Source organism: Leucopleurus acutus (genome assembly GCF_964270905.1).
Source record: "Leucopleurus acutus genome assembly, chromosome: 8".
NCBI classification, from domain to species: Eukaryota; Metazoa; Chordata; class Mammalia; order Artiodactyla; family Delphinidae; genus Leucopleurus; species Leucopleurus acutus.
In genome coordinates, this window is record NC_139151.1 from 32,200,528 (window position 1) to 32,228,491 (window position 27,964).

Genomic DNA, 27,964 nt, shown 5'->3' on the forward strand with positions numbered 1-27,964 from the left:
TTAAGACATTTCCCCCACGCCATAACAGTGGTATAAAACATGAACATGACGCATGATAGGATCCACAATAAAGTAAGAAAATGTTTGTTCGTGACTCTTTGTTGAAGGGTAGCACATACCAACAGAATCCTGAAAAAGATAAACCCAAATTATTTAGTATACAACTACATTTAAATAATAATCAACATATTTAGCTATTATATATTTTGTGGTAAAATGTCATGAAACATATATCAAATCTTTGACAATAAATTGGCAGTTAACTACTATTTTAAAATATTTGTGGGCAGCACAGTCTACTTACTATGCTAACAATACATATGTACTATGCAAACATGCATAATTCTTGACCTTAAGGAATTTATAGTCCAAAGTAAATTCTATCTTTGAAAAAAGTCCTAATGCAAAAATTTATTTTGCATTTTTCCTCTATCTTTGCTTTTTTCAGAACATGGTCTATACATACTATGCGGGCTGGGACTATGTTTCTTTTGTTTATCACTAGGCTCTAGTCCCGCACAGTAGCTGATACACAGTAGGTATTCAAAAGATAATTGTTAAATGATTGAATACAGATACTTAGGAACTGCTTCATATGTATTAACAATCTTTTGTGTGATACTAAAATTCAAGTATCAGATTCTGTGATATAAAGACATTTATGTCATTCTTACTTATTTGCCCCCAAATTATCATTTGACAGGCTAAAGAACTGTGTTCTACCTCATCTGAGCCACAGATTTAGCTCTAAAATAAGAAAGAACTATTATTAGACATGGATAACAGAAAAGAAGCCGGGGAAAAATGTTCATACTTTCTCCAAATAAAAGCATACCTTATCAACTTATAATTTTAACAGAAAACTATTTAGTTTATGTTAACTATGTTCTGTATATACAGGTATATGTTCTGTTAGCTATTCCTCTCTGAGGCATAACATCATCCTAGTTGCTATCTCCAGTTATTACAATCCTCTTAATAACAAATAATTAGATTGGTTGGTTGCACATTTCCCCTCAACACTTACATATGCTGTAACTTTAAAGACAGAAGAGGTAATTTGTATTTTCTTGGTTTGAGGATTCTTTCGAACACTAAAATAGGGAGGAAAAGGGAACATTTTAAAATATAACAAGCACTGGCATAATACATTTAAGATGTTGATCCCTTTTAGTATTCAGGTGTTCTTATCCATATATAACATGGAAGTACAGAATATCCAATTAAGTAGTTTGAAAAGAATGGCATCTGTGGTTTCACCAAAGGATAGGGCAACGTTAACTGAATTGAAATTGCAAAAAATTGAATTTTACAGTTAGAGGGTTTGAGGTCAGTTTGAGACTCAGATGATGAAAAGACTCCTAGGCCAGAGACAATTACTGGAAAAACGAGAATTGGTTAAAGTCAGACTGAAGTGTAAACAGCCGTAAGGGGTAGATAAAAACATACTAAACTTGAAGAATTATACAGGCTGAACATAAATGACAGTTCTGCTACTGATTTGTTATTTCACTTTAGGCAAGATTAACCTTTCTGAACCTCAACTTTCTCATATGCAGACTGGGTAGGATATGGTTCCCTTTAGGATTATATGAGAATTAGGTGGAGTAGTGTATATGAAAACTATTTATTAAATTATTTATTACTAAATTATATTCTATTAAAATCACTTTCTCTCATAGCTCTCTTTCAGTTACTCTCCCTACAAAAGATAATCTGTAGCAATATATAGTGAGGAAGCAAACTGAGGATTGAGGAAATAAGCTACAGATATATATTTATACATTAATTCATATATAAATATATGCACATATTTATAATGCTTTACAATTTGCAAAATACCTTTATATACTTTACCTCATGTAAAGATCACACAACTCAGTGAGGTAGGCATTATTTTGCCAATTTTACAGACAACAGAAATAGAGCAATTAAATGATACATTTCAGACATTCCAACTAAAAGTGGTATGTCTGGGAATAGAATTTAGGTGATATAGAGTCCAGTTTTCTTTCCCTACACCTCACCTGTTTATCTTATACCTACTCTAAATTCATATACATCAAAGGTATTGTCCATGTGTTACATGTGAAGGTTAAATTTAAAGGAAGATATCCCTCTTCTTCACTTTATCAGGTAAAAGTACTTCTTTCCCTTCACTACATATGTAAAGAAATGGGGAGAAAGAGAGAGGAGGAGGAAGAAGGGGGACTCTGTGGGAGGGTGTGCATGCATGTGTGTTTGAGCTTGTGCAACTGTTAGAGATGACCAGATGCAAGCCATTTCAGGGTTTAGGGTTCAAGATTCTTAGGCAGTTTTCATCTTTAAAACATTTCATTCAAATTTAAACCCAGGAATCATGCAATTAAATTGATTTCCATATATTTCTATAACACAAGTTGAGGTCATTTTCTTTTATTTCTCTAATGTGTAAGATACACTGCTGGAAAGTTGGAGACTACATTTAAAATTTCATGCTTATCTGAGAGAAGACTATCACCACTACATATAAAACGTTTGCATACACCTGTATGACCACCCAGATCAAAATACAGAACATATCTATGGTTATATCTAATTTTAAATACTGATCTGGAGGTGGTTATATGGGTGTAAACATATATAAAAATTCACTGAACTTATGTACACTACGATTTGTTCAGTTTACTGTATGTAAATTACTCCTCAGTTTAAAAAATAAGAGCCCCTGTAAAAGTTTGTGCTTATCAAATAAACTTAGAGGAAATTTAGTATTTGATACTTCACATAGTAATCACTTAACACATACAAACACATACCATAGGTGTATTATTTTTAAAAAGAAACTACATTTGTACATTATTAGGAGTTGGTTCCTAATGGAAATAAATCATATTATTCCATTTTATTACTGCTGATCCTGTATTACTGTTACTTTAAAATATCTCTAAGACAATTCGTCTAGTTTTTTATAGGTCAAGCAAAGTATATTATCACCTGTCCTATATCTCATAAGAAAAAAAGAAAAGGAAATGTGAAGTCATATTCATTTGTGCCCTAGGGTGTTCTGCTAATAATTGCATTATATCAGATTTTTGGCAGTCACTAATTCACTCTTCAGGTAACCATAGTTTTTAAGGATGCTAGAACATAATTTCCATGTAGTGCTTTTAAAAAGTATGATTGTATTAATGGTTTAGAAATAGTGTAATGATTGGTTTCTTATCAATATCATTTGTGCTAATTTCTGAGCATCAGTCCCATATTGACTCTAAACGTTATGGTGTACAGACCATTCTAACTAACTCTGCTCATTTTAAGACACAAGGGCCCCACCGTTTAATTAGCATCTGAAGGGCATAATCTAAGACTCTCAGTTCAAATCATAAAATCTGGGGCAGATATGTATTTTGGAGAACGTCTCCTAAAACTTTGGCAAGAGCATGTGTTTAATGTCTAAAGTAGGAAAGACACAGGCACCATTAGTAACTATAGAATTATTTTTGAGATGCAATGAAACAATTGATCATTTGCTCTCCAAGAAAATGGTTTTGAAGTATTGCCTATGTGATTTAAAGGGACCATAATCCTTGAAAATAAGGCATTTTCCAAAACCTTTAAAAGATGTCTTTTATAGGACTTGTAATAATGGATGAGGGAGAAAATATCTTAAGAATGTTTTTACCTTTTTGTTTGAGTCAGAGACCCCTAAAATCAGGCTCTGTAATGTGCCCTCAATATCTACAAATATAAGGTATGGACTTCTTTGCTAGAATGAATCAGGGACAATGTTTATCTGCAAGTGCAGGTTAGATAATGTAAGGTAGCTACTGCATGTTTAATTAGAAAGATAGCAAACGTTTTTCTAAAGCATGTAAAAACACCTAAAACTCAAGTAAAGGAACAGGAAAAAACATCCGTCTTGGTTAAGTTAGCTTGTACAAATGACTTGATTAGATACATGGCTCAGAATTCTGAGAAATTACTGATGATACTTCAAGTTCCACTTGTGCTTCCTCTACTTATACACCCCTTGATAAATGCTATGTTGAACCAACCTGTATCTTTACCTTAACCAACTGACACAGCATCTGACCCAAATCAGCACGACTAATATTAGAAAAGCCCCATGTAGTGCATATGATAAGCAAACCAACATAGCTCCTAAGGGATTTTGAGGTCATTTAACGCATTCAGTTGCTTTGTGTTGGCACCTAAGCCATCTCAAGCAAATATTTATTCTAATAATTTTCTACTGAAGTTGCTTTGGGAAGACAATTTCACATCCTCTCCTCATTCAGCAAGGAAATTCATAAGCATGCTTAACTTGGATCATCGAGAGAAATATTTAATGGGTCTCAGAGAAAAGTAATGCTGTAACTGGGCTGGTCTCCTTCCCAGTCTCCCCTAGAATGACAGACTTGTGATGCATCGTCCCTGAATTGGGAAAAGACTGCCCCTCTCTTTGCTGGCCCTTGTGGACTTGACTCCATCAAGACGTCCCTGATTGCTCACACCCACACTGACAATTTTTTCTTTTGAACTTCCAGGGTTTTTATTACAGTATAAAGAGCTGTAAATATTTGCCTATAATAACTGAACATTTGATTATATAAAAAAATGTTTACTTATAAAATATTTTAAACAATTACTTTACTATTATTTACTATGTTAACTTGTAATTTCCTTAAGGTCAGAGACTGCCTGATGCCTCCTCTTGCACTCTTTAGAGCTTGGTCGAGTTCAGTGCCCAATGTTAACACTTGCTGGTTGCCTGATTAAGTGATTCCATGGACACAATTCTTATCCTTTCTGTAAGATGTCATGAATTTTGGATTATAATTTTATGAGTGGTCATACTCTTTGAGTCATACTCTTTCTTAGCACCCAAAAAGTATAGAAGAGTATCACAAGTGAGAATTCAGGGAAGGGAATGTTGGAAAAAATAGCAGTTTCTTCAATGTTTAGGTTCTAAAGTTATTTCTATTTCAAATATCTCTAATAGAATCTCTTCCTCTACAGCACATGGTAGTGAGGAATTCCACAGGTTCATGTGGTTGATGAGGTACAACACACTGTGGTGGCTGTGGTGCGTGTGTTTGTGTGTGTGTGTGGGGTGTGTGTGTGTGTGTGGGGGGGGGGTGTGTGTGTGTGTTTAGGGTACACCGAGGAGTATCTAGCAGGAGTGCTAGAAGCAGTCTTATAAGTTTTCATGAGCTGCAAATGATAAGAACAGAATATGTTTGATGTAGGTATGTGCATGTTATTTCTGAAATTCTGTTTCTATAATTTCTCTTCCAACAATCTTTATGTATTGACACAATAACTTTTTCATAAATATCAGAGACAGATTATAGAAATACTTTTCTGTTTTTAAAACTATATCAAAAATAAACTCAGTAGAATAACTGAATCATGCAGTTTGTTGTATAGCTGTATGACACATGTAATGGATATGAGAATTGAGGTGTTGAGGATAAGTAAAGTAACAATCAAGAGTTTGATGAGAGGGGCTTCCCTGGTGGTGCAGTGGTTGAGGGTCCGCCTGCCGATGCAGGGGACATGGGTTCATGCCCCGGTCTGGGAGGATCCCACATGCCGCAGAGCGGCTGGGCCCGTGAGCCATGGCCACTGAGCCTGCGCGTCCGGAGCCTGTGCTCCGCAACGGGAGAGGTCACAACAGTGACAGGCCCCCGTACCGCAAAAAAAAAAAAAAAAAAAAAAGTGTTTGATGAGAATCTAATTCTGTTGTTTTCCTATTAAAGTAAAATTGTGGGGCTTCCCTGATGGCACAGCGGTTAAGAATCCGCCTGCCAATGCAGGGAACACAGGTTCAAGCCCTGGTCCAGGAAGATCCCACATGCCACGGAGCAACTAAGCCCATGAGCCACAACTACTGAGCCTGCTCTCTAGAGCCTGCATGCCGCAACTACTGAAGCCTGCGCACCTAGAGCCCGTGCTCCGCAACAAGAGAAGCCACCGCAATGAGAAGCCCGTGCACTGCAACAAAGAGTAGACCCCAGTTGCCGCAACTAGAGAAAGCCTGCACGCAGCAACGAAGACTCAACGCAGCCAAGAATAAAATAAATAAATAAATATTTTTAAAAAAGTAAAATTGTGTAATTAAACTCTGGGAACCTTTGCTTTTACTTGTTCCTATCCCCTTTGCCTATAAAGATGATCCAATATCTTCATCATTGAAAAACCCAACTAAAGAATGTTCACTCCAGTTAAAATAAAAGCATAAATAAAAGATTTGTAAAGTCTTTATCCTCACTTGGTCTTCAAAAAGAAAAAAAAAATAGCCCTAGTGGAATACCTAAAACAAATTTAGGATTAATTTTGAAAAGATAAAGATTAACACTTAGGTGAAAATTCTTCTACCTCTTTAGAACAAAGGTAATAATTTTTTTACTATTATATTCATCAGTATTAGTCAAGCAAATTCAAACACCCTGGGGGAGCTCATGTCCCCTTGAGATTTCAAAGAAGGCCTAGGGATAAAAGGGAGACCTGGAAGAAGGCAGTTGCTAGTAAGGGATGGAGTGGGTGACAGGTCTGGATGAGAAAACAAGGACAAGAGGCAGCTGAGAGGACTGAGGACTAAAATAGGGTCAGGGAAATCTAGAAATTTTGTAGCCTGGAAGAGAATAAGGAGGCTCTGACGAGGGGGTCAGGGTGGTGCTATTTTTACTCACTTTGGTTGTTAATAGATCCACAAATAAATAAATCCACAAATAAATTACAAATAGATCCACAAAAAAATGCTTGCTGGGTAATCCTACCAGAGTTAAATAAATAATTTGCTCTATTAACCAGAGATTTACATATTGTAATCAAGCAACATTACCTCACTAGATCCTTATAGATAAGCTTTGTTGTCTCCAGATATGGATTAAGCACATCTTCATATTGACAAAGGGCTCCACCAAGGCAAAGATGTTTGAAAAGACAAAACAGGAACTCTTCTCTATCTGGTTGGCTGAATACTTCATATTTTTCTGAGTCTTCCACTAGCAAAACCTATGTAAGATGATAAAATTCATCTCAATGTAACATAATTTGAGGTTCTAATTTTTATGTTTTCAAAAGTTCCAGTTTATATGTTTAAAAGTAATTTTAGACCTATTTTCAGAACCAATCCTGAAGCAATGGAGAAAATGATCTGCGAGACCTGTGCTTATTGTCCCTCCATTCTTTCATTTTATCAGGTACAGACAGTGAAAGGAATAAATCTAAACGTAAGCCTTCTCTTCTGCTTTCTTTGTTCTAGTTTATATCTTTAGTAATTGTTTCAGTGCTACTGAAATTTTAGAGTTGAGTCACTGTGAATCTCATTTGGAAACAATGGGCGTATAAATAAATGGAGAAACTTCTCCATCCCATAAGGTCCATAGTCTTTGCTTCCATCAAGAGGTTAAACACAAATGGTCATTTTCTAAGCCCTTTCATAGTGTTTGGATTACTATTTTCCTTATGCCCACAGTTACACCATTTTGAACTATTCCGGTAGCTGGAGCCTCATAATCACTTCTTCTGTTCTCCTCTAATAATATCACCTTACACATCACCAAGCTACATGGATGCTTGCTCTCTTGACACCTTGCTACCTCTTTCAGAAAATAGTTTGACTAGGTCTGATGTGGGGGATTTTCTTACACCATTGGGCATTACAGACAATTGCTTAATTTGTTGACTGTAGTGGACATGAACAGGTGATGAATGTATACTACAAAATATATTCCTTTTATTGAATTGCTTATAGCCCATTTACTTGAAAAAAGAATGTGAAATAGCTAATAATAAAATATGGATACAGTAAGATAAAAATAATAAAAGACAAGAGAATGTAACCAAGATATAAAGTGGGAAGAGAAAATAAAAACACATAAGGAACTCTACATGGAGAAAAGCTTTAAAAATTGTGCATGACATTTAACATTACCATATACTTAACACAAACATAAATACACATAAGAAACTCTAGATGGAAAAAAGCTATAAAAATTGTGCATAACACTTAATGCTATCACATAGGTAAAGGAAGGATATATGAGTCATATAACAATCACTGTCTAGCAGTAAGAAGTACACTGTTTATTAGGAAAATTGATTAAACTTAACATTTTATTTACCTCAATCTCAAATGAAAATCATTACAAGGTCATTATATAAGAGGCATTAAAAAGCAATAAACTTTATGGTGTTGTCTATATGTAGTTTACTTATAATGACTTGATGAAAGCTGAAGTTATATGTAGTAAAAGGTAAGAGGAAGTGGTCCACAGTTTATTGCTCTCTGTGTGCCACATATAAGACCTGTAACATCTCCTCTCCCTCCCTCCCTCTCTCTCTATAAGGAAATAATGTGATATTAAAACCCAAGTTTGCAGCCACCTAAAGATTTGGCTTAATACAAGGGTGACAAAAGCCCTTAGGGATGAATAGTTTACACATTCCTTACACAAGGACTCATATATTGAATTGATTAGGCTGTGCAATTAAAAAATTATAATTAAAAACATTTTTGGAGTGAATGTTAAAACAATAACATTTTATGTCTGATTTCCCTCTCTATTCACATACAGATCTGTTTAGTTGTGTAGCCCTCAGAGAGGAGATAGGCAATGGTTAATGAGTCCAACTTCTGAGCGGTGGTCAGGAAGGAGGCTATTATCAGAACTTAATTACACAGTGTGCCAACAGAATCTGTGTTGCTACACAATGGGAGGGCCCTTTCTAGTTCAGCCTAAAGCTAAAAGTTATTTATATTTTTTTCAGCCGGAAAGCAACCAAGTTAAAGCCCGCTCTGTTGCCACAGAGCGGCAAAGAACACAAAAGCAAAACATACAGGCAATCAGCAAAAAACACCGAGCCCCGGCCCTTCCTGAATAGAGGTGCTACTCATGGCAATAAATAAGCGGGAGGCAGTTTTGCAGGGTATTCTGGTGAAGAGCAAACCCTCCTTTTATTTTTATGTTTTGGCCGCGCCGCATCCTAGTTCCCCAACCAGGAATCGAAGTTGTGCCCCCTGCATTGGAAGCACGGAGTCTCAATCATTGGACAGCCAGGGAAGTCCCACAAATCCTTCTTTTAAAATGTCATTGCTGGGCTTCCCTGGTGGCGCAGTGGTTGAGAGTCTGTCTGCCGCTGTAGGGGACACGGGTTCGTGCCCCGGTCCAGGAAGATCCCACATTCCGCGGAGCGGCTGGGCCCGTGAGCCATGGCCGCTGAGCCTGCGCGTCCGGAGCCTGTGCTCCGCAATGGGAGAGGCCACAACAGTGAGAGGCCCCCGTAACGCAAAAAACAAACAAACAAACAAACCTCATTGCTGAGGCTCTCTCTGTAGAAGTGATGGTGTAGGAGTGAGTCCTTTTAGGTACTGTCCTAGTGAAGATCAATGTATGGACTGGCTGGATGCTCCCTCGTCCCCTACAGACAAAATTCCTGTGTCCAGAACGATATATCAGTAGCCTCCCTGTTTCATTTCTATCTGCATTTGTAATACATTAGACTTGTACATCTTCCTTCTCTCTTAATGTATAATAATAATAATAATAATAGTAATTAGTAGTAGTTCATATTATTGAAATCTTACTAAGTGCTGAGTATTCTGTAAAGCACTTTAAATGCATTATGTCACATAATTCTTACATTATTCCTATTTCATATATGAAGAAACTGAAGCTTAGAGAGGTTAAGTATGACAGTTATTAAAGTGACAGAGCCTAGATTTGAACCTACATCTATTTGATAGCCCTAATTTTTGACCGCTTTGTAAATACTCTTTCTCATCAATTAAAATAATAATAATGATGATATTTCATTTTAACAGCATTTCATAAAATGCTTTCTCAACAATTTTAGGAAGAAGGTAGAATGGGCATTTTAATTTCCATATTGTACAGATAAGATCTTGAGGCTCAAGATATTGAATGACTTGCCTAAGGTTATTATTATCTTGTAAATAATAAATCAGGAATTAGGAAAATAATCCATGTCTTCTGATGCCAAGTTCAGTATGCCTCTCATTAAAACAAAAGTTAACTTAGTTAATCAAATGCCTTTTTGATCTCAGCAATGAGATTAAAAGATTATTTCCCTCCAGGGATGTTTTTAAATATTCATTTGATATGTTAAGAGAAAATATTGAAGAAAAATAGTCATCAATTAAATCGGCCAGAGTTTCTTGACCTCAGCACTACATTCTGGGCCAGATAACTTTGTTGTAGGGACTGTCCTGTGCATGGCATGATGCTTAGCAGCATCGCTGGCCTCTACCCATTAGATGTCAGTAGAAGCCCACTGAGAACTAATGAAATACACACATAATCAAGTTGATAAGAAAAGTGCCATCCAAGAAGAAACCTACCCGGGTCATGATTATTACTGATCATTATTCATTGATAAGAGGTAATTTATGGGTTTCAGGCAGGCAAAAGTTTTTGACATTAAGCATTTCCTGAAATGAAATTCTATTGTGAAAATTAAAAATTCTGTACTTACTTTTCGTAATTCATCAGAAATAAGGAAGGGATCACAAAAAGAATCTAAACATTTAACAATATGTCCATTCTCTCGTACAATATCTTCATCATATAACGGATTAAAAAATGACATTGAAAGCTGTGTGCAAGGAACGTTTATAGCTTCAATTTTTTTCACTTCAGTTCCTGAATAAAGAGATATAAAAATTAATTTAGTACTCTCAATTATTGCCAAAACAAATATTACTCTGCAGAGATTCTAAGAAGTAATCAAATACAACATATGTTTTGATATATTTAAAAGACACATTAGTTTAGGGATTTTATTAAATTCTTATTTTGCAGGTTGTTTATTTTTATTAATTATTAAAAGTTTATAACAAAATTTTACCATTTCAGGCCTAGATGAAGGATATGTAGATTAGAAAATACTTGAAAATGAAATATTTATTGTGTAGTAGGAGGTTCTTAGATCAGTTTTAATGTATATATCAGAATTGCCTATAAAACATAGAAATTGCTTCATATGATTTTGGATTTGTATTATGCTTAATAATTCATATTACAAAAATTTTAATCAACATAAGTAAGGATGTTTCTAAAGTCACTGAGGGTATTTTGAAAATGTTTCTCTCCATTTAAAAATTTCTCCCTTGTGATCTCACTTATAGTGTTTATTACAAAAAAAAGGTTTTCCAAATCAAGGTAAATTTCAAACCAGGCCCTAATCAAGTTATTACAAGTGTTAGAGAAATTTGAAATCATGGTGTTCTGTCTATTTTTCTCTTGTAGCTCTAGTTCTTCCCATTTCCACACCAACATCCCCCCCCCCCCATTTATTTCCTGAATGTGTCTTTCAGGAATGGATTTTCTGTTACTAGAGGTTCTATTAAATTGCAAAAAGACATAAAGATTAAGGTGAATACTTTTATTATTGCCTCAGTGAGTCACTCAATCGGTTTCTCTCCTTTATGCACCTAGATACGCACACGCACTCACTCAGATATAAAGGGGTGGAGTTCTCCTTGTTCAAAGTTCTAGGACGATTGCAGACTTAGATATGGTGTGTCCTCTCCCCAATATATTTGCTGGATCTCTGACCTGAGAAGCAATTTGAGCTTGAGAAGAGTAATGTTGGTGATTATTTGCACTTCCTCCCTCTGGCTGTCCACCCAGAGTCTTGCTAGGACCTGTTGCTCTCATTCTGATCCTGAGCTGGGCTAGTGTGGAGGCAAGAAGAATGCCTGGAGCCAAGAACTGTGCATGCCTCAGTTATTGCAAAAGATATGCTGCTAAGAAAAGCTCCTTTTGTTCTAGAAGCAAAATCCTTTGGAAGATTAAAGTAAAAAGAAGACCCTAGAAAATGACAGAGTAGGTCTGAGTAATATTGGAAGACCAAAGAACAAGAGCCGTATAAAGCCAGACAATTTTCAAAGATGGGTTGGTGGCCATAGGATGAGGGACTGACATTGGGCAACATGCCATTTTAATAAATCTACCCTAGGTCTGATTTGGGGAGTGGCAGGAGGGTGTGGATGGTGAGAGAAGGTAATTGAATTTAAACCACTTAATCTGAAACATAGAAACAGAACTTGCTGTGGACTGAATTGTGTCCCTCCAAAATTCATATGTTAAAGCCCTAAACCCCAAAGTGATGGTATTTTGAGATGGAGTCTTTGGGGAAGTAATTAGGGTTAGATGAGGTCATGGGTGGGTTTAGGAGGACCTCAACATATGAATTTTGAAGGGACACAATCCAGTCCACAGCCTTCTGCTCCTGGACCCCTAAATTCATGTCCTTCTCACATGAAAAATACATTGATTCTATCCCAACAGCCCCAAAAGTCTTAACTCATTCCAGCATCAACCCTAAAGTCCAAAGTCTCATCTAAATATCATCTAAATCAGATATGGGTGAGAGTTGAGGTACAATTCATCCTGAGGCAAAATTCCTCTCCAGCTAAGAACCTGCAAAACAAGACAAGTTACATGCTTCCAAAATACAGTGGTGAGATAGGCATAGGATAGACGTTTACATTCCAAAAGGGAGAAATAGGAAAGAAGATAGGCGTGATGGTCCCAAGCAAGCCTAGAACTTGGCAAGGCAAATTCCATTAGACTTTACGCCTCAAGAATAATCCTCTTTGGTTCAATGTTCTGCTTTCCATACCTACTGGGGCGGTTCTTCCTCCAAGGAAGTGTGTTGTTGAAACTGAGGGGGTGACCCTGATGATCTCTAAATTGCCTTCTCAGTCCTTCTCTTTTCTTGAAGAATAGCATATGCTTACAGTTGAGTGGCTCCATGGTCTGGCCCTGTAGGATCTAAAAAGTCTGATAGCCTTCATTTTGTCTCATTTTTTTCTGTCCCCTTTAGTTCAAGCTGGCAGTGTCTTTGCTCGTACAATCCCATCTCTATATCTGGCTTCTGCTGAAATGGCTGATTAAGCCAATAAGTTGCACCCATGATCTCTTTATCAAATGGTTGCTCAAGGACACACTTAGTGTTCTCTTCAGAACAAGCTTTCTCATTTTCTGCAATATGGATATGCTGAAAATTTTCCAAATCTTCAAGTTCTGGTTCCGTTCCGCTTAACAATTCCTTCTTCAATTCATCTCTCTCCTTCCATATTTTACTATAACCATTCAGGAGGAAACAAGCCACTCCATCAATACTTTGCTTAGAAATCTCCTCAGCAAATATTAATTTTACCACTTACAAGTTCTATTTTCCACAAAAGCACTAGAACACAGTTCAGCCAAGTTCTCTGCCATTTTATAACAAGGACTGCTTTCCTTCCAGTTTCGAATGCCATGTTCCTCATTTCCATCTGAGACCTCACCAGAATCAACCTTAACATCCATATTCTAGCATGCACCTCAAGACTCTTACAGACTATAACCATTACGCAATTTCAATGCTACTTCCACATTTTTAGGTATTTTTACAGAAGCACTCCACTTGGTACCAAAATCTGTATTAGTCTGCTTGGGCTGCTATCACAAAATACTGTAGACTGGGTAGTTTAAACAACAGACATTTATTTTTCCACAGTTCTATAGGGTGGGAAGTCTAGAATCAAGATGTCAGCTGATTTAGTTCCTGGTGAGGACTCTCTTCCTGGCTTGCAAATGGCTGCCTTCTAGCTGTGTCCACATGTGACAGACTCTTATAAGAACACTAATCCCATCATGAGGGCCTCTCAAGACCTTATCTAAACCTGAAATCTCCCAAAGACCTCATCTCCAAATACTGTCACATCAGGAGTTAAGGCTTCAATATAAGAATTTGGGAGGGGACACAATCCAGTGCATAGCACACACTCTCTGTTATGTAGAAATTTGGTTAAATTATGTCTCCAGCATTTATAAGTTTTACAATGCATCACTAAGATCACACAGAAAGTTAAGAATGTATTGTTTTTTCCCCCTCAATACTAGCATTACAATACACTGGATAGCTCCTTTTTATTTAGTGTCCAAGTCGGTGCTTTTCTGGAAACCCCGTTAATGTGGAAGTGACAGAGGCAAGATGAGTTCTAGAGCCTGGATTTGAATCTCAACTCCACCTGGCCAGCTATGTAAAACTGCACAAGTTACTTAGCTCGTGCCTCTGACCCCTCATTTTTGAAATAGGAACATACAATAATACCTCTCTCAGAGTTGTTTTGAGAATTAAAGGAGGTAAATGTGCATAATGCCCTTAGCTGAGCACATAGGAAGCACCCATTACATGTCAGCCAAAGAAGGGCAAAGTATGTCTAAAAGAAGGGGGCCGTGGCAGCTGGCTGAGAGGATATATCAGCACCAACAATTGGCAACGTAGGCAGTGTAGCCAGTAGTGAAGGAGATTCCATCATCATTCTCTTTAAACCTGGTTCACTTGCTTGAAAAATGTCTTTTCTCTCATTAAACAAAAGCTATTTCTTATGCTTATAAAGGCCCCTAGAGTAAAATTAGAGAGAAGATGACCGATATATGAGAAAAAGAAGAAGAAAAGCAAATAGGAGGAGATTAAAAACAAGTTAATGGAAGAGTACAAGCAATCCACTAGAAACTTCTGTTTCTGAAATGGAGTGCTACCTCTTCTTCTATTTTTCAGAGTACTTCTAATTGGTTCTGTCAAGTACATGTGGAATTTTAGAACGTTTCTTTTTGCAGTGCCTTTTACAAAAATTAGAAAAAAGTCAGTGCTGTTTTGTGAAGTATGTACCAAAATGGGGGAAGGCAGAATGCCTATTTCAATGAACGTTCTTTTGTAAATGAGTTTACTGAAGTTATTGTAAACATGGTTTGTAAACACTATGATACATGACTCTGATTATTTCCTTTTGAAGATTTGGAAATGGTAAATATATTTGCTTAGGTACTCAGTTTAACTTTGTAAGTAGTCTGAAGATCACACTGTACTAACATTTTGTTCTATAAATTTTGCAGTGGTCTTTAGCCAAAATCAATAAAATTTGACCTACTAAGTCCAACATCATGAACTGTTTGTAAACTTGTGCTTGACTAATACTTCATGAAAAGTTATTTTTGTGTAAGGCCACTAGAGTTCCATGAAAATACGTTGTAAGAATTTACCAAAACAACCCCATCTAATTTAAAATCAACTTACATTTTCTTGAGCACATATTCACATTACCAACCAGATTCTTCTTCTAATTGGAATGATAACTTATTCTGTTAAGAGGGCTCAACCTAAATTTTCAAATACAGTGTTCATGTTTCTGTTTTCAAAATAGTCTTCTGTTAACTCTAATTTATTCCTTGACCTGAGAGTTATTTAAGAGATTTGAGTGTTATTAAGTGTTTAAATGTTTGGGTAATTTTCTTTAAAGATTTCTAGCTGTGTTTCAACGTACTATGAAAATATTATCTATATGAAGTTCTCCTTTTGAGAATTTAAGACTCTCTCCTCCATGATTTAATATATTATTTTTAAAGACTGTTCCATGGTGGCTGCCAGAAATTCATTCCCCTGACCCAGCTGAGATTTTGCCCACGTATCTGCACATCCGTGGAATCTTACCTGACCTTTTCCCACTGGGTAGAATTGACCAATCCCCTCCTTTTGCTCCCATTGCTATGTTAGCACCTTTGATACACTATTGCACATATTTTAAAATATATCAGTGAGTTCCTTGAGTACACGTTTTCTCTTACTCACCTTTATGTTCCCTGCATCTGTCAGAGTCCATGAAAGGTGCACAATAAATACTTTCCAAACAAATGTAAAGAGTGAAAAGTTGCTCTTAAGTGTTAAGCCAGGATAGCAGCAGTGCACTACCAGGAGAATGATGCAGGGCAGGCCTGGCACAGTTGATAATATTTGACTTTGATGTTGTCAAGCAAATGAGTCATTATTCACAATTTTTATTTTAATAATGAAAATTCCTGAGGTAAGATTTTGTTATAATAGTAAAATAGTAATCTGAAGAGATGAAAATAAATTTTGTTTACCTAATGTAATCCACTGTCCAGAAGAATCTGAAAGTAACTTCAAATTGGGAATAACATTTGGATCTTTAAAAAAAGCCTAAAATACAAATTTGAGGGGAACAAGTTAGATATATTATTATAAACAGTAATAAGAATTAACTTCTTAAATAACTATAGTAAAATCTCATTTAATTTAAATTGGGGAAGGATAATTTTAAATTGCTAAAATGTCTTAAGCAATAAATGTTTCATAAAGAAATGAAGTTCTGTTACCTTCAAGTTGGAACAGTATGAACAATACTGTTATGTCCAAGTAGATACCTTTGGGACTAATTTAATAAATAGAAAGTAATGATTTACAGTGAAAAGTAAGGTTATATAATGTTTGAAAATTTTGTTTTCTTTCAACCTTGTTCTCCCAATTAGCTGATGTACGTAATCACTGCTTCCACTCTCCCCAACTAAATCTAAATCTAATTGTCAATTTAATTCTATCCAAGGGGCACATAGAAAAGTGATAAATTTCACTTCTTTTTAAAAATTTTTTAATATTTTTACACAGCAGGTTCTTATAAGTCATCCATTTTATACACATCAGTGTATACATGTCAGTCCAATTCTCCCAATTCATCACACCACCACCCCAAACCCCCACTGCTTTCCCCGCTTGATGTCCATACGTTTGTTCTCTACATCTGTGTCTCTATTTCTGCCCTGCAAACCAGTTCATCTGTACCATTTTCTAAGGTCCACATATATGTGTTAATATATGATATTTGTTTTTCTCTTTCTGACTTACTTCACTCTGTATGACGGTCTCTAGATGCATCCACATCTCTACAAATGACCCAATTTCGTTCCTTTTCATGGCTGAGTAATATTCCATTGTATATATATACCACATCTTCTTTATCCATTCGTCTGTCAATAGGCATTTAGGTTGCTTCCATGACCTGACTATTGTAAATAGTGCTGCAATGAACATTGGGGAGCATGTGTCTTTTTGAATTATGGTTTTCTCTGGGTATATGCCCAGTAGTGGGATTGCTGGGTCATATGGTAATTCTATTTTTAGATTTTTAAGGAACCTTCATACTGTTCTCCATAGTGGCTGTATCAATTTACATTCCCACCAACAGTGCAAGAGGGTTCCCTTTTCTCCACACCTTCTCCAGCATTTGTTGTTTGTAGATTTTCTGATGATGCCCATTCTAACTGGTGTGAGGTGAGACCTCATTGTAGTTTTGATTTGCATTTCTCTAATAATTAATGATGTTGAGCAGCTTTTCATGTGCTTCTTGGTCATCTGTATATCTTCTTTGGAGAAATGTCTATTTAGGTCTTCTGCCCATTTTTGGATTGGGTTGTTTGTTTTTTTAATATTGAGTTGCATGAGCTGTTTCTATATTTTGGAGATTAATCCTTTGTCTGTTGATTCGTTTGCAAATATTTTCTCCCATTCTGAGGGTTGTTTTTTCGTCTTGTTTATGGTTTCCTTTACTGTGCAAAAGCTTTTAAGTTTCATTAGGTCACATTTGTTTATTTTTGTTTTTATTTCCATTACTATAGGAGGTGGATCAAAAAAGATCTTGCTGTGATTTATGTCAAAGTGTGTTCTCCCTATGTTTTCCTCTAAGAGTTTTATAGTGTCCAGTCTTACATCTAGGTCTGTAATGCATTTTGAGTTTATTTTTGTGTACGGTGTTAGGGAGTATTCTAATTTCATTCTTTTACATGTAGCTGTCCAGTTTTCCCAGCACCACTTAAGTAAGTAATCACTGCTTCCACTCTCCCCAACTAAATCTAAATCTAAACGTAATTGTCAATTTAATTCTATCCAAGGGGCACATAGAAAAGTGATAAATTTCACTTCTTAAAAAATGAAAACTTTCTGTATGGCAAAAGAAATAAAAGTAGCCAAGAATTTTATTTCCAGGCACCAGCAGTTGACTCTGGCTGAAAAGATCTGAAGAGAAACTTACTAAAAGTATCTTAGGCAGTCTACTGCCTAATTATCAGGAGATGTAGAGAATCAGGTTAAGTGGGTTAAGTGCTGGGCCCTCAGAATAACACAAAAACATATGTAGAACTGCCCTGATGAGGAAACAGTCATCCTTGCTATAGTCCCATCAAGCACTAAAAAGAGCTACCATGATCCTTTCCTCACCAAGGCTACTGCTGTTCCAGGACTGCCCTAACTGAAAGCTGGATGCCTTTGCCACCACCTTTGCCATAAAAATTCAGGATTCTGTGTGTACCTCTTTCCTTAAGTTGCTCACTTTTCAAAAACTGGTTTTGCACTGATAAATCTGGTTGGTAGCCCTAGATCCCAGGTTTGTGCTCTGAGTGCAAAAGAGGCAAGTATTACACAGTGAAGGAAACCATCAACAAAATGAAAAGGCAACCTACTGAACAGGCAAAATATTTGCAAATCATATATCTGATAAGGGGTTAATATCCAAAGTACATAAGGAACTCATACAGCTCAATAACAACAACAAAACTCCTAAAAATCTGTTTAAAAAATGGGCAGAGAATCTGAATAGACATTTTTCCAAAGAAGACAAACAGATGGTGAACAGGCACATGAAAAGATGCTCAACATTAATCATCAGGGAAATGCAAATCAAAACCACAATGAGGTATCACTTCATACCTGTTAGAATAGCTATCAACAAAAAGACAAGAAATAACAAGTGTTAGCAAGGATGTGAAGAAAAGGGAACCCTCATGCACTGTTGGTGGGAATGTGAATTTGTGCAGCTACTATGGAAAACAGTATGGAGGTTCCTCAAAAAATAAAAAAATAGAACTACCATATTATCCAGCAACTCCACTTCTGAGTATTTATCCAAAGAATACAAAACTCTAATTCAAAAAGCTATAGGGACTTCCCTGGCGGTCTAGTGGTTAAGACTTCACCTTCCAATGCAGGGGGTGTGGGTTCGATCCCTGGTCGGGGAACTAAGATACCACATGCCTCAGGGCCAAAAAACCAAAACATAAAACAGAAGCAATATGGTAACAAATTCAATAAAGACTTTAAAAATGGTCCACATCAAAAAAGCTATATGCATCCCTATTTCATTGCAGCATTATTCACAATAGCCAAGATATGGAAACAACCTAAATGACCTAAATGTCCATAGGTGAATGAATGGATAAAGAAGTTGTGGTGTACACACACACACACACACACACACACACACACACACACACACACACACACTGGAATACTACTTAGTCATAAAAAAGAATGAAAACTTGCCATTTGCAACAACATAGATGGACCTTGAGGGTATTATGTTAAATGAAATGTCAGACAGAGAAAGACAAATACTCCATCGTTTCACTTATATGTAGAATCTAAAAAAACAGAACAAACCAAACCAAACAAATAGATACAGAAAGCACACTGGTTGTTGCCAGAGAGAAGGGCTGGGAGGTGAATGAACCTGGTGAAGGGGTTGAAGAGGTACAAACTTCCAGTTACAAAATAAGTAAGTTATAGGTATGTAATGGACAGCATGGTGACTATAATTAATAATACTGTACTGCATATATATATATATATATATATTTTTTTTTTTTTTGGTGGTACGCGGGCCTCTCACTGTTGTGGCCTCTCCCATTGTGGAGCACAGGCTCCAGACGTGCAGGCTCAGCGGCCATGGCTCACGGGCCCAGCCACTCTGCGGCATGTGGGATCTTCTCGGACTGGGGCACGAACCCGTGTCCCCTGCATCGGCAGGCAGACTCTCAACCACTGCACCACCAGGGAAGCCCTGTACTGCATATTTGAAAATTGCTAAGAGAATAAAATTTAAAAGTTCTCATCACAAGAAATTTTGTAACTCTGTATGGTGACAGATGATAACTAGACTTACTGTGGTGATCATTTCGCAGTACATACTAATATCAAATCATTATGTTGTATACCTGAAACTAATATAATATCATGTCAATTATATCTAAAAACAGGCAAGTGTTTTGGATTCCACTTCGGACTTCCTAAAAAATGAAAGGTGGAAATCACTCCAAATCACATGTATGTTAAAGAAGTGTTGGGCAGTCAGAAAACATAATGATGTCCATGATGAGTAGTAAAGAAAAATAAAACAATAGACTGGGAGGACATATTTGCAACAAATATGATTTAAAAGGTTGGGGAGGGGACTTCCCTGGTGGTGCAATGGTTAAGAATCCACCTGCCAATGCAGGGGACACGGGTTCAAACCCTGGTCCAGGAAGATCCCACATGCAGTGAAGCAACTCAGCCCGTGCGCCACAACTACTGAGCCTGCACTTTAGAGCCCGCAAGCCACAACTACTGAGCCCACGTGCCACAACTACTGAAGCCTGCGTGCCTAGAGCCCGTGCTTTGCAACAAGAGAAACCACTGCAATGAGAAGCCAGCGTGCCACAACAAAGAGTAGCTCCTGCTTGCCACAACTAGAGAAAGCCCGTGCAGCAATGAAGACCCAACGCAGCCAAAAATAAATTAAAAAAAAAAAAAAAAGGTGGGGGAGGATGACATCAATGGCTTAAAAAAAGCCCAATATTTATAAGAAAAACTGACAGCCTGATTTAAACATAGCCAAAGGCTACAAAAAGTCATGTAAAAATTACAAATAGTCAATAAACTTATGAAAAGATGCTCAACTTCAAGAGCAGTGAGAGAAATGAAAATAAAAACCAGAAGATATCATTTTTACTCATTATATTGGCAAGATTTTAAAAGACTAGTAACAGACTTCCCTGGTGGTCAAGTGGTTAAGACTCCGTGCTTCCACTGCAGGGGACACGGGCTTGATCCCTGGTTGGGGAACTAAGATCCCACATGCTGCACAGTGCAGCCAAAAAGATAAAAAAAATAAAAAGAGTTTTGGTCAGAGTACCAGAAGATACGCACTCTTACATACTGCTGGTGGAAGTGTGAATTTTTACCACCTTTGGGGAAGTATTGGATACTATCTTGAACTTTAAAAACATGTATAGCTTATGAGCCAAGAAATTCCTCTTTTATGTATGTGTCATATAAAAATGAAACCACCAATAGATAAGATTTATGTGCAAGGAATTTTTTTAATAGTATTGTTTGTGGTGTCAAAACCTGGAAACTTCAGTGCCCATCAGTAGAATGACTGAATAAAATGGCTGAATAATAATAAAATAAAAGTAGTTGAACACAGTATATCTATGCTAGACGGTATGCAGTTATTGAAAAGAAAGTATTAGAATAGAATGTAAGCGCCATATCCTTTTTTTCTTATTCACTGCTATATCCCCAGGGCCTGGCATTTAGCAGTTACTCAATAAACGTTTACTGTATTGAATTTGAAGGAAAGCCGTAAGTATTTTGAGTAAAAAGAGTAGTTTAAAAGTAATATGTTTGAAAAAACAAAACAAAATAAAACCTCTATTTATATGAACATAAACAAAAGTATGGAAGTATATATACCAAACATTAACAAGTCACCTAAGAAGTGGTGGTTGTGTAGGCTTGTGGGTAAGAGAGGGGTTGAGAGGGTTGGATTTGATAAAGATTGTTGACTTTTTGTTCTTTGTTGTTTAGATTGCTGCAGTAAATATTTATCTTATTCTGACACTCCCTTTAAGCTGTCACTCTCTTTTCCTAAATAGCTTTTTGAAAGAGGAGTCTATCTTGTTTCACTTCTCTGTCTACCAGTTATTCTTCTGTATCTGGCTCTTGCTCCCATCACTCAATTGAAAGTACACTTGACATCACAATTCCAAAAATCAAATGGACGCAGTCCCTGCTCTCATAGAGTTTACAGACTAAAAGGGAAGATATTAAGTAACACGCTATGAGTGTTATGAAGAAATGCAGGGTGCTATAATGCGAGTACGTAATAGGTAGATCTACTCTACTGGTTTTGGGAAGAAAGGTTAATGCAGAAAGAACATTTAGGTTTAGATCTAAAAGGTGAGTAGGAGTCAGCTGGGCAAAAGGTATACTGGTAAATTCTTAACAAATTCTTAAATACCCCTTCCTCCCTGCCAAAAGCCCTGATTTGTAGCACTTGCTGATTTCCAGGGTGGATTTCAAGTTGCCAAAAGCTTAACAACCAGCAAAGCTTCCTGAAAATTTAGCAGTTAGGCTGTCCTGAGCTGGTTCCAGCATGACACTGGCAAGACTATTTTTCAAGATGAAGAGAATGTCAAGTCTGTAAGGGGAGAATGGAAGGGGGACTTCCCACTGAAGACAAGTAATGAGGTTCAGTGTGACCAGAGTTGATGGGCTGATGGTCTGATGAGGTTGGGGAGTTAAATAGGACCTTGTAGATCAAGTCAAAATTTTTTATCTTAATCTAATATTGATCTAGATTGATCAGTATTTTGAGCTTAAGGGCAGTTGGAAGACCCTGAAGAGATGTAAACAGAGGAAAGATGTGATTAGAGTCATATTTTTAAAAGCTCATTCCTGCTGCAGTGTGGAGATGAATTGAGGGGCTGTAAAGAGACTGATTAGGAGGGATGGTACTACTGTAATCTAGAAAGGTCTGATGTTCCCATGAGAATGCTATCATGTCAAAATGATAGCAAGTGGGGGGGAGAGAAGTGGATGGATTCAATGAATATTTAGAAGAAGGGACAAAGGGAGAAGGAGGAATCAAAGATGACTCTTAGAATTTTTGCCTGAATAATAAGGCAGAATGAATGTTGTTTAATGAGAGGCTAAAGTGGAGAGGACCAGGTATGTGGGTGAAAATTAGTACATTCAACAAATATTTGTGAATGTCTACATTATGCCAAGCAAGACAAAGTCTCTGTTCTCATGTCTCCACATTCTAATGGTGGAGGTTAAAGGTAAACAATTTACAGGTATCATATATGCCCAATTACAAAAGTCTTCCCCCAAATTATTCTTCAGAAAAAAGGGAAGTTGCCGTATAACTTTAAAAAGTCAAATAAAGAGTGTTTGTGCAATTATTTTAATTTATATAATACACATCTTGAAAAGATACACATATGCTGGAATTAACCCCAATTAATACCCGTTCTGAATGCTTTTTAGAGGTCTTCTGAAGAATCAGCAAAAGGGGGAATTTAATTCAGGTTTAGTAATTATCCCTGGGGGGTATCCACTTACAATTACATTTTAAATGTCATAATGAAAGGAAGTAGGTTAAGTGGCCTGCAGTGAATTGGCCTGGAGCCAATGGAAATAAGTCTTCATAAAGACCCCTCAAAGCAACAGTTGTTATTGAAATCACAATTATATACCTGAAGAATGAATTTTTTTAAAGAAAACAAAAACCCTGCCCTAATGTGTACAAATGGTATTTTGCGTTATAGAATTTCCAGTGAGACATTAGAAGGGATTCTCTGAATCTCAGATAGCTTTAGGAAAGCTGATATCCTTTGGAAAAATATTTGATTCACAAACTAGTTCCAGTGATAACAAAGATACTGATGTCAAATGCATGTGAAGATTTGCATAAACTCGTTTCATAAAATGTGAGAGTAGAAACATATTTCTGAACTAATATTTTATATAACACAGTTTAAATGTATATTATATGTCACAAATATGAAATATAAGTAGATGTTTGACTTTATCATCTATCTGGCAGACTGCTGATTTCTGATCCAATATCAAATCTCTCCTTCTTCCTTAAGGAATCCCAATTTTATTTGGGACAGCAATGTGCTCAGCTAAACATTTGCAGTTCCTAGCAGTCTCTGTGGTATGTGGTCCTGAGATGTAAGCAGAGTCTGGTCATGAGATATAATGTGTTGTGCGGATCTTCAGAAAACTCTGTAAATTAAGGAGGTCCCTTGTAGGACATATGGAAGATTCCTGTCATTATCCCTAGTCCATGGTGAGGATGCCAACACTATATACTAAGCCCAGAGCTTTCTCTTGAGACTCAAAGTGAGATAATATATTGAACTATCTAGGATATTTCCACTTGTATGCACCTCAAATTTAGCATGCCTGAAACTGAATTCATTTTCATTATATACTCTTTTCCACTTTCTGTGTATTTAAATTGGCCACTCTAATCAACCAAATCAAAAACTTGGTCATCCTACATGTTGCCCTTTGCCTAACTCTCAATTATCTTATCAGTCCTTGAGTACTACGTTTCTCATAAACGTCTCTCCAGGCTATCCCGGTGCCCCTGTCTTAATTCAGGGTATCACCATATACTGTCTGGAGGATAACAGTTTCCAATTTGTTCTCACTGCTTCCAGACTCAGTCCTAACAATCTACCTTCCATACTTCTACCAGGTGATCTCAGTACTTTAAATATTACTGTCTTGCTGAAAACCTTTCAGCAACTCCTCAGCAGCTAAAGTCTAAACTCCTTTGTATGGCACATAAAGTCTTATACAATATCGTCCCACCCGTCTGTCTAAAATAATCCCACTTTGTCTACCTGACAAAGTCCTACTCATCTTTCAGGCCCTAGCTCAAGTGCCCTGTCTTTTGGAAACCCTCCTTTAACCACCTCAGTCAAAAATGACCACTTTCTCTTTTGTGCCACTACAGTACCTTGTGCATGTTATGTTTTATATCACTTCTCATTCTGCAATGCAATTTTTGGTCTGTTTCCTTCTCTTTAACTGTGTATTGTTCATCTGTACAGACTTAGGAACTAAAGAAATATTTGCTGGATGAATATTTCCTTCCTTTCTTCCATCCACTTACTACCTCACAAATAAACTTTTGGAACATAATTTGTTTTTAAGTTGAAAGGGAAAATTCATAATCTGGAATCCTAGTTTAAGCAGTACCCTTTGTTCAGTTATAGTTTTTGTAGTAGAAATGAAATGCAAGTTGGAGTCAAAGGCCTGGGTTTTGCCATTTGCTGGGCAAGCTTGCACAAATTATTTAACCATTCTGAGCTTCAGTTTCCTCAGCTGTAAAACGGGGGTCAAAACACCAAATTTACCAGATTGTTGTAAAGATTAGTGATAAATGGATAAAAAGTGCTGAAAGCTAAATCTGGCACACAGGAGTCACTACTGCTTTGGGAAAACACTTTGTAAAGTAGTATACAAATGTTAATAACAATAACAGCACTTATTATGAGCCAGGCATTTTGCTAAATATTTTATATGATTCATTGAATCTTCATAATAATCCCATCAGATATTCAGCATTATTTTCATTTTCAAAAAGACAAGCACTGTGATCATTTTGCAGAAAAGTAAACAGAGGCTGAAGAAGGTTAAGTAACTTGCCCAATGTCATACAGCCAGCAAGTGGCAAGAGTTGGAATTTGAACAGAGACAGCTAACTTGAGGCCAAATGAGCGGGGGATCCAGATTTTGTAGGGCTCTAAGCATAAATGATTTTAGGAACTCTAAGAATACAAAACATCTGCTTTTGAAAAACTCCAAAAACATGTGAACATACTGCTGGAGTATCTCTGAGTTCCTTGGAAGGGGATTCTCTAAGTGAGGAGCTTTAGCTAGTGAGGGGCCCTGAAGATTCATTAGCTTCAAGGTAAATCTCCTTCTGGGCCATGCTCTTAGCCACAGTGCTTTATTTCCTCCAAATTAGTTACATGAGTAAAAATAATGATTGTATGAATACAGTTCTTTAAATTGAAATATGGGAATAATACTGTCTACCTCACAGGAAAAAATTAGGATAAATAAACATGAAGATATTAAAAATTAGTTTGAAAAAAATTGCCTGCTATTTGGAAATTTGTTGTGCTTTATGGATGAATTTTGATTTTGTTGAAGAACTTTGTGTCTATTAAAACTCAAATTAATTCTACACCCTTCTCTATGAAATTTTTCTGACACCAATGACCCTCCAATTGAGTGATCTTTTGTTTTCCTTGTGCCTAGGGCACCTTATATATCCTCCAGTATAGAAATTATTTTGTCTTGTAGAGAGTTCTTTACATTTCTAGCTTCCAAAACTGTACACATCACTTACAAGCTGGGATCAGGTCTCTTCATCTTTTTAATACCTCCCAGCAGGGATACAGTAAGTATCCAACAAATATTTATTGAGTAAATGGCTTATATTAAAAATTGTACAGCACTCTAAAATTCAGCAAATTAAAATCCTGATCATCTCCTTTTAAAAATATATTAATTTGAGAGCCAGTACTGGCATAAATGAAAAATATTAAAAACTATACAAATCTTACCATGAATATTTGAGAAATGTCACTAATGCCATCATCAGTGGCATATTATATTAACATTATAACACTAACTTAGGTAAAGGGAAATAGACATTTAACCAATTTACCCTCTGTTCAGGGTTGAAGAGTATTCCACCCTCAACCCTCTACCCAAAATTCATGTCCTTCTTGGAACCTCAGAAAGTGACCTTAGTTGGAAACAGGGTTGTTGCAGATAAAATTAGTTAAAATGAGGTTATACTGGAGTAGGGTGGGCTCTTAATTCGAAATGACTGGTGTTTTTATAAAAAGAGAAGAGACACAGTCATGGACACATGATGAGAGAGCGCTACGGGACTTTGACAGAGGTAGAGATTCAAGTTCTGCAGCTGCAAGCCAAGGAGTGCCAAGGACTGCTGGCAACCATGAGAAGCTAGGAAGAGGTAAGGAAGGATTTGTCCCTATAGATTTCAGAGAGAGCATAACCCTGCTTTTGGACTTCTAGCCTGCAAAACTGTAAGACAATACATTTCTGTTGTTTTAAGCCACCCAATTTGTGGTACTTTGCTACAGCAGCCCTGGGAAACTAATTTCCCTCACAGTAAATATTTTGGTTTCTTAACTAGGCTAATATTTTCTTCACTGCACTATCATTCTGTATGAGATGATCTGATTTTTTTATTTGTTGGCAGTCTTGCCACGGGTCTGTGAGATCCTTGAAAGCCAGGCTCCTGTCTGTCTTGTTCCTTCTAGCAACCCCACCACTTGACAGAATTCCTAGCACATGGTAGCTCTCAGGAAGTGTTTGTGAATGAGTAAATAAACTATGTCAACTATGCTACAGTCAATGCCTGAAGGGCATGAATGGCAAAAATAATATCACAAACCATAACAGTATTTTCCATTTAATTGAGGATTAAAAAACTTCAGGATTTTAAATAACGTGAATGAAATTTAACAAACACACCAGAATTTGCACCTTCAAATGAGTTTTTCCCTTTTCAAAGCAGCTACCTCTACCAGCTAAAGACTTATTCCAATAACTCTGCCACTGCTTAAGACTTTTTCTGGAATTCTTCATTGGAACTGCTAATAGAGCCTGTACTCACAGGGTAGACTTGATTTCGAGAAACAACCAGAAGTACTTTGAAGCTAACCCTAGTAAATAAAGCTGGTGATAAAGCTGGATAATATTAGGTGTACCTACTAAAAGAGAGACCCAATTTTCTAGCGAGAGATTGACTTTTCAAAATAGAAAAGTTCTATATGGCAGGATACTGAAGATGAGCTAATTTATGGTGATACGAAATATAAAAGTTCCTCTTAAAACTGATCATTTGAACCTTTTTATTATTCTCAAACTCCAAGAAAACGACGTCATTAAGTAATGGCGTCTTCACAAGAATTTATGCCGAAGTGGGAAAAAATGTAAAATCAGCAGTGGTCCAAGGGACTCTCCAACCCCCATACCAACCATAACGAAATCATCCTTCCGATAAACCTGAAACGTCTGGTCAAACCCGAACGCCTGCGCCTTGATTCTACCCAGCATGGACCTGGGGCAGAGAAGAGAAAGACAGTCGACTTGGGGTAGCATCCTCTGGGGGAGCACATTCAGCCCGTCCCACCCACGAAGTCCGCCCCTCGCCCCTGTTACTGCTGCCTCCCGGTTTCACTCAGGAAGGGGCCGCCTCGCCGCCCGACCCGCGTCTCCGCAGGCGCGAAGACCGAGGGGCTCTTCTCTTCCTGCCCCTCGGCCTCTCACCACTGGCGGAGCCGGCTGGTGGTCTCCGGCGTGCTCAGAGACTTGAAGGTTTTCTGAGGCAGGAATCTGAAGTAGTAGCCGCCCAAAGGCACCAGCTCCCCAGCCGCCATCTCTGTATTGGCTGCGCGGAGCGACGGTCGTTTCCATAGCAACGCGGGGGTGGTTTCCATAGCAA

The 27,964-nt window shown here is 37.1% G+C and overlaps 1 protein-coding gene across 3 annotated transcripts; it reads right to left on the reverse strand.

Annotated features, from left to right (window-relative positions):
• CFAP300 (cilia and flagella associated protein 300) lies at positions 1–27,899 on the reverse strand (the record flags this gene model as incomplete). Of its 3 annotated transcripts, XM_082843910.1 has the most annotated exons (7): positions 1–129; positions 1,028–1,094; positions 6,830–7,002; positions 10,486–10,652; positions 15,927–16,002; positions 27,499–27,580; positions 27,790–27,899. In XM_082843910.1, the coding sequence occupies 7 exons, from the start codon at positions 27,897–27,899 to the stop codon at positions 1–3; spliced, it is 804 nt and encodes a 267-aa protein (XP_082700036.1). The 3 variants fall into 3 exon arrangements, with proteins under 3 accessions (XP_082700036.1, XP_082700037.1, XP_082700038.1); XM_082843911.1 differs by lacking the exon at positions 1,028–1,094 and having other exon boundaries at positions 6,835–7,002; XM_082843912.1 differs by lacking the exons at positions 1–129; positions 1,028–1,094; positions 10,486–10,652 and having other exon boundaries at positions 6,971–7,002.
• Between the last annotated feature and the right edge of the window lie 65 nt (positions 27,900–27,964).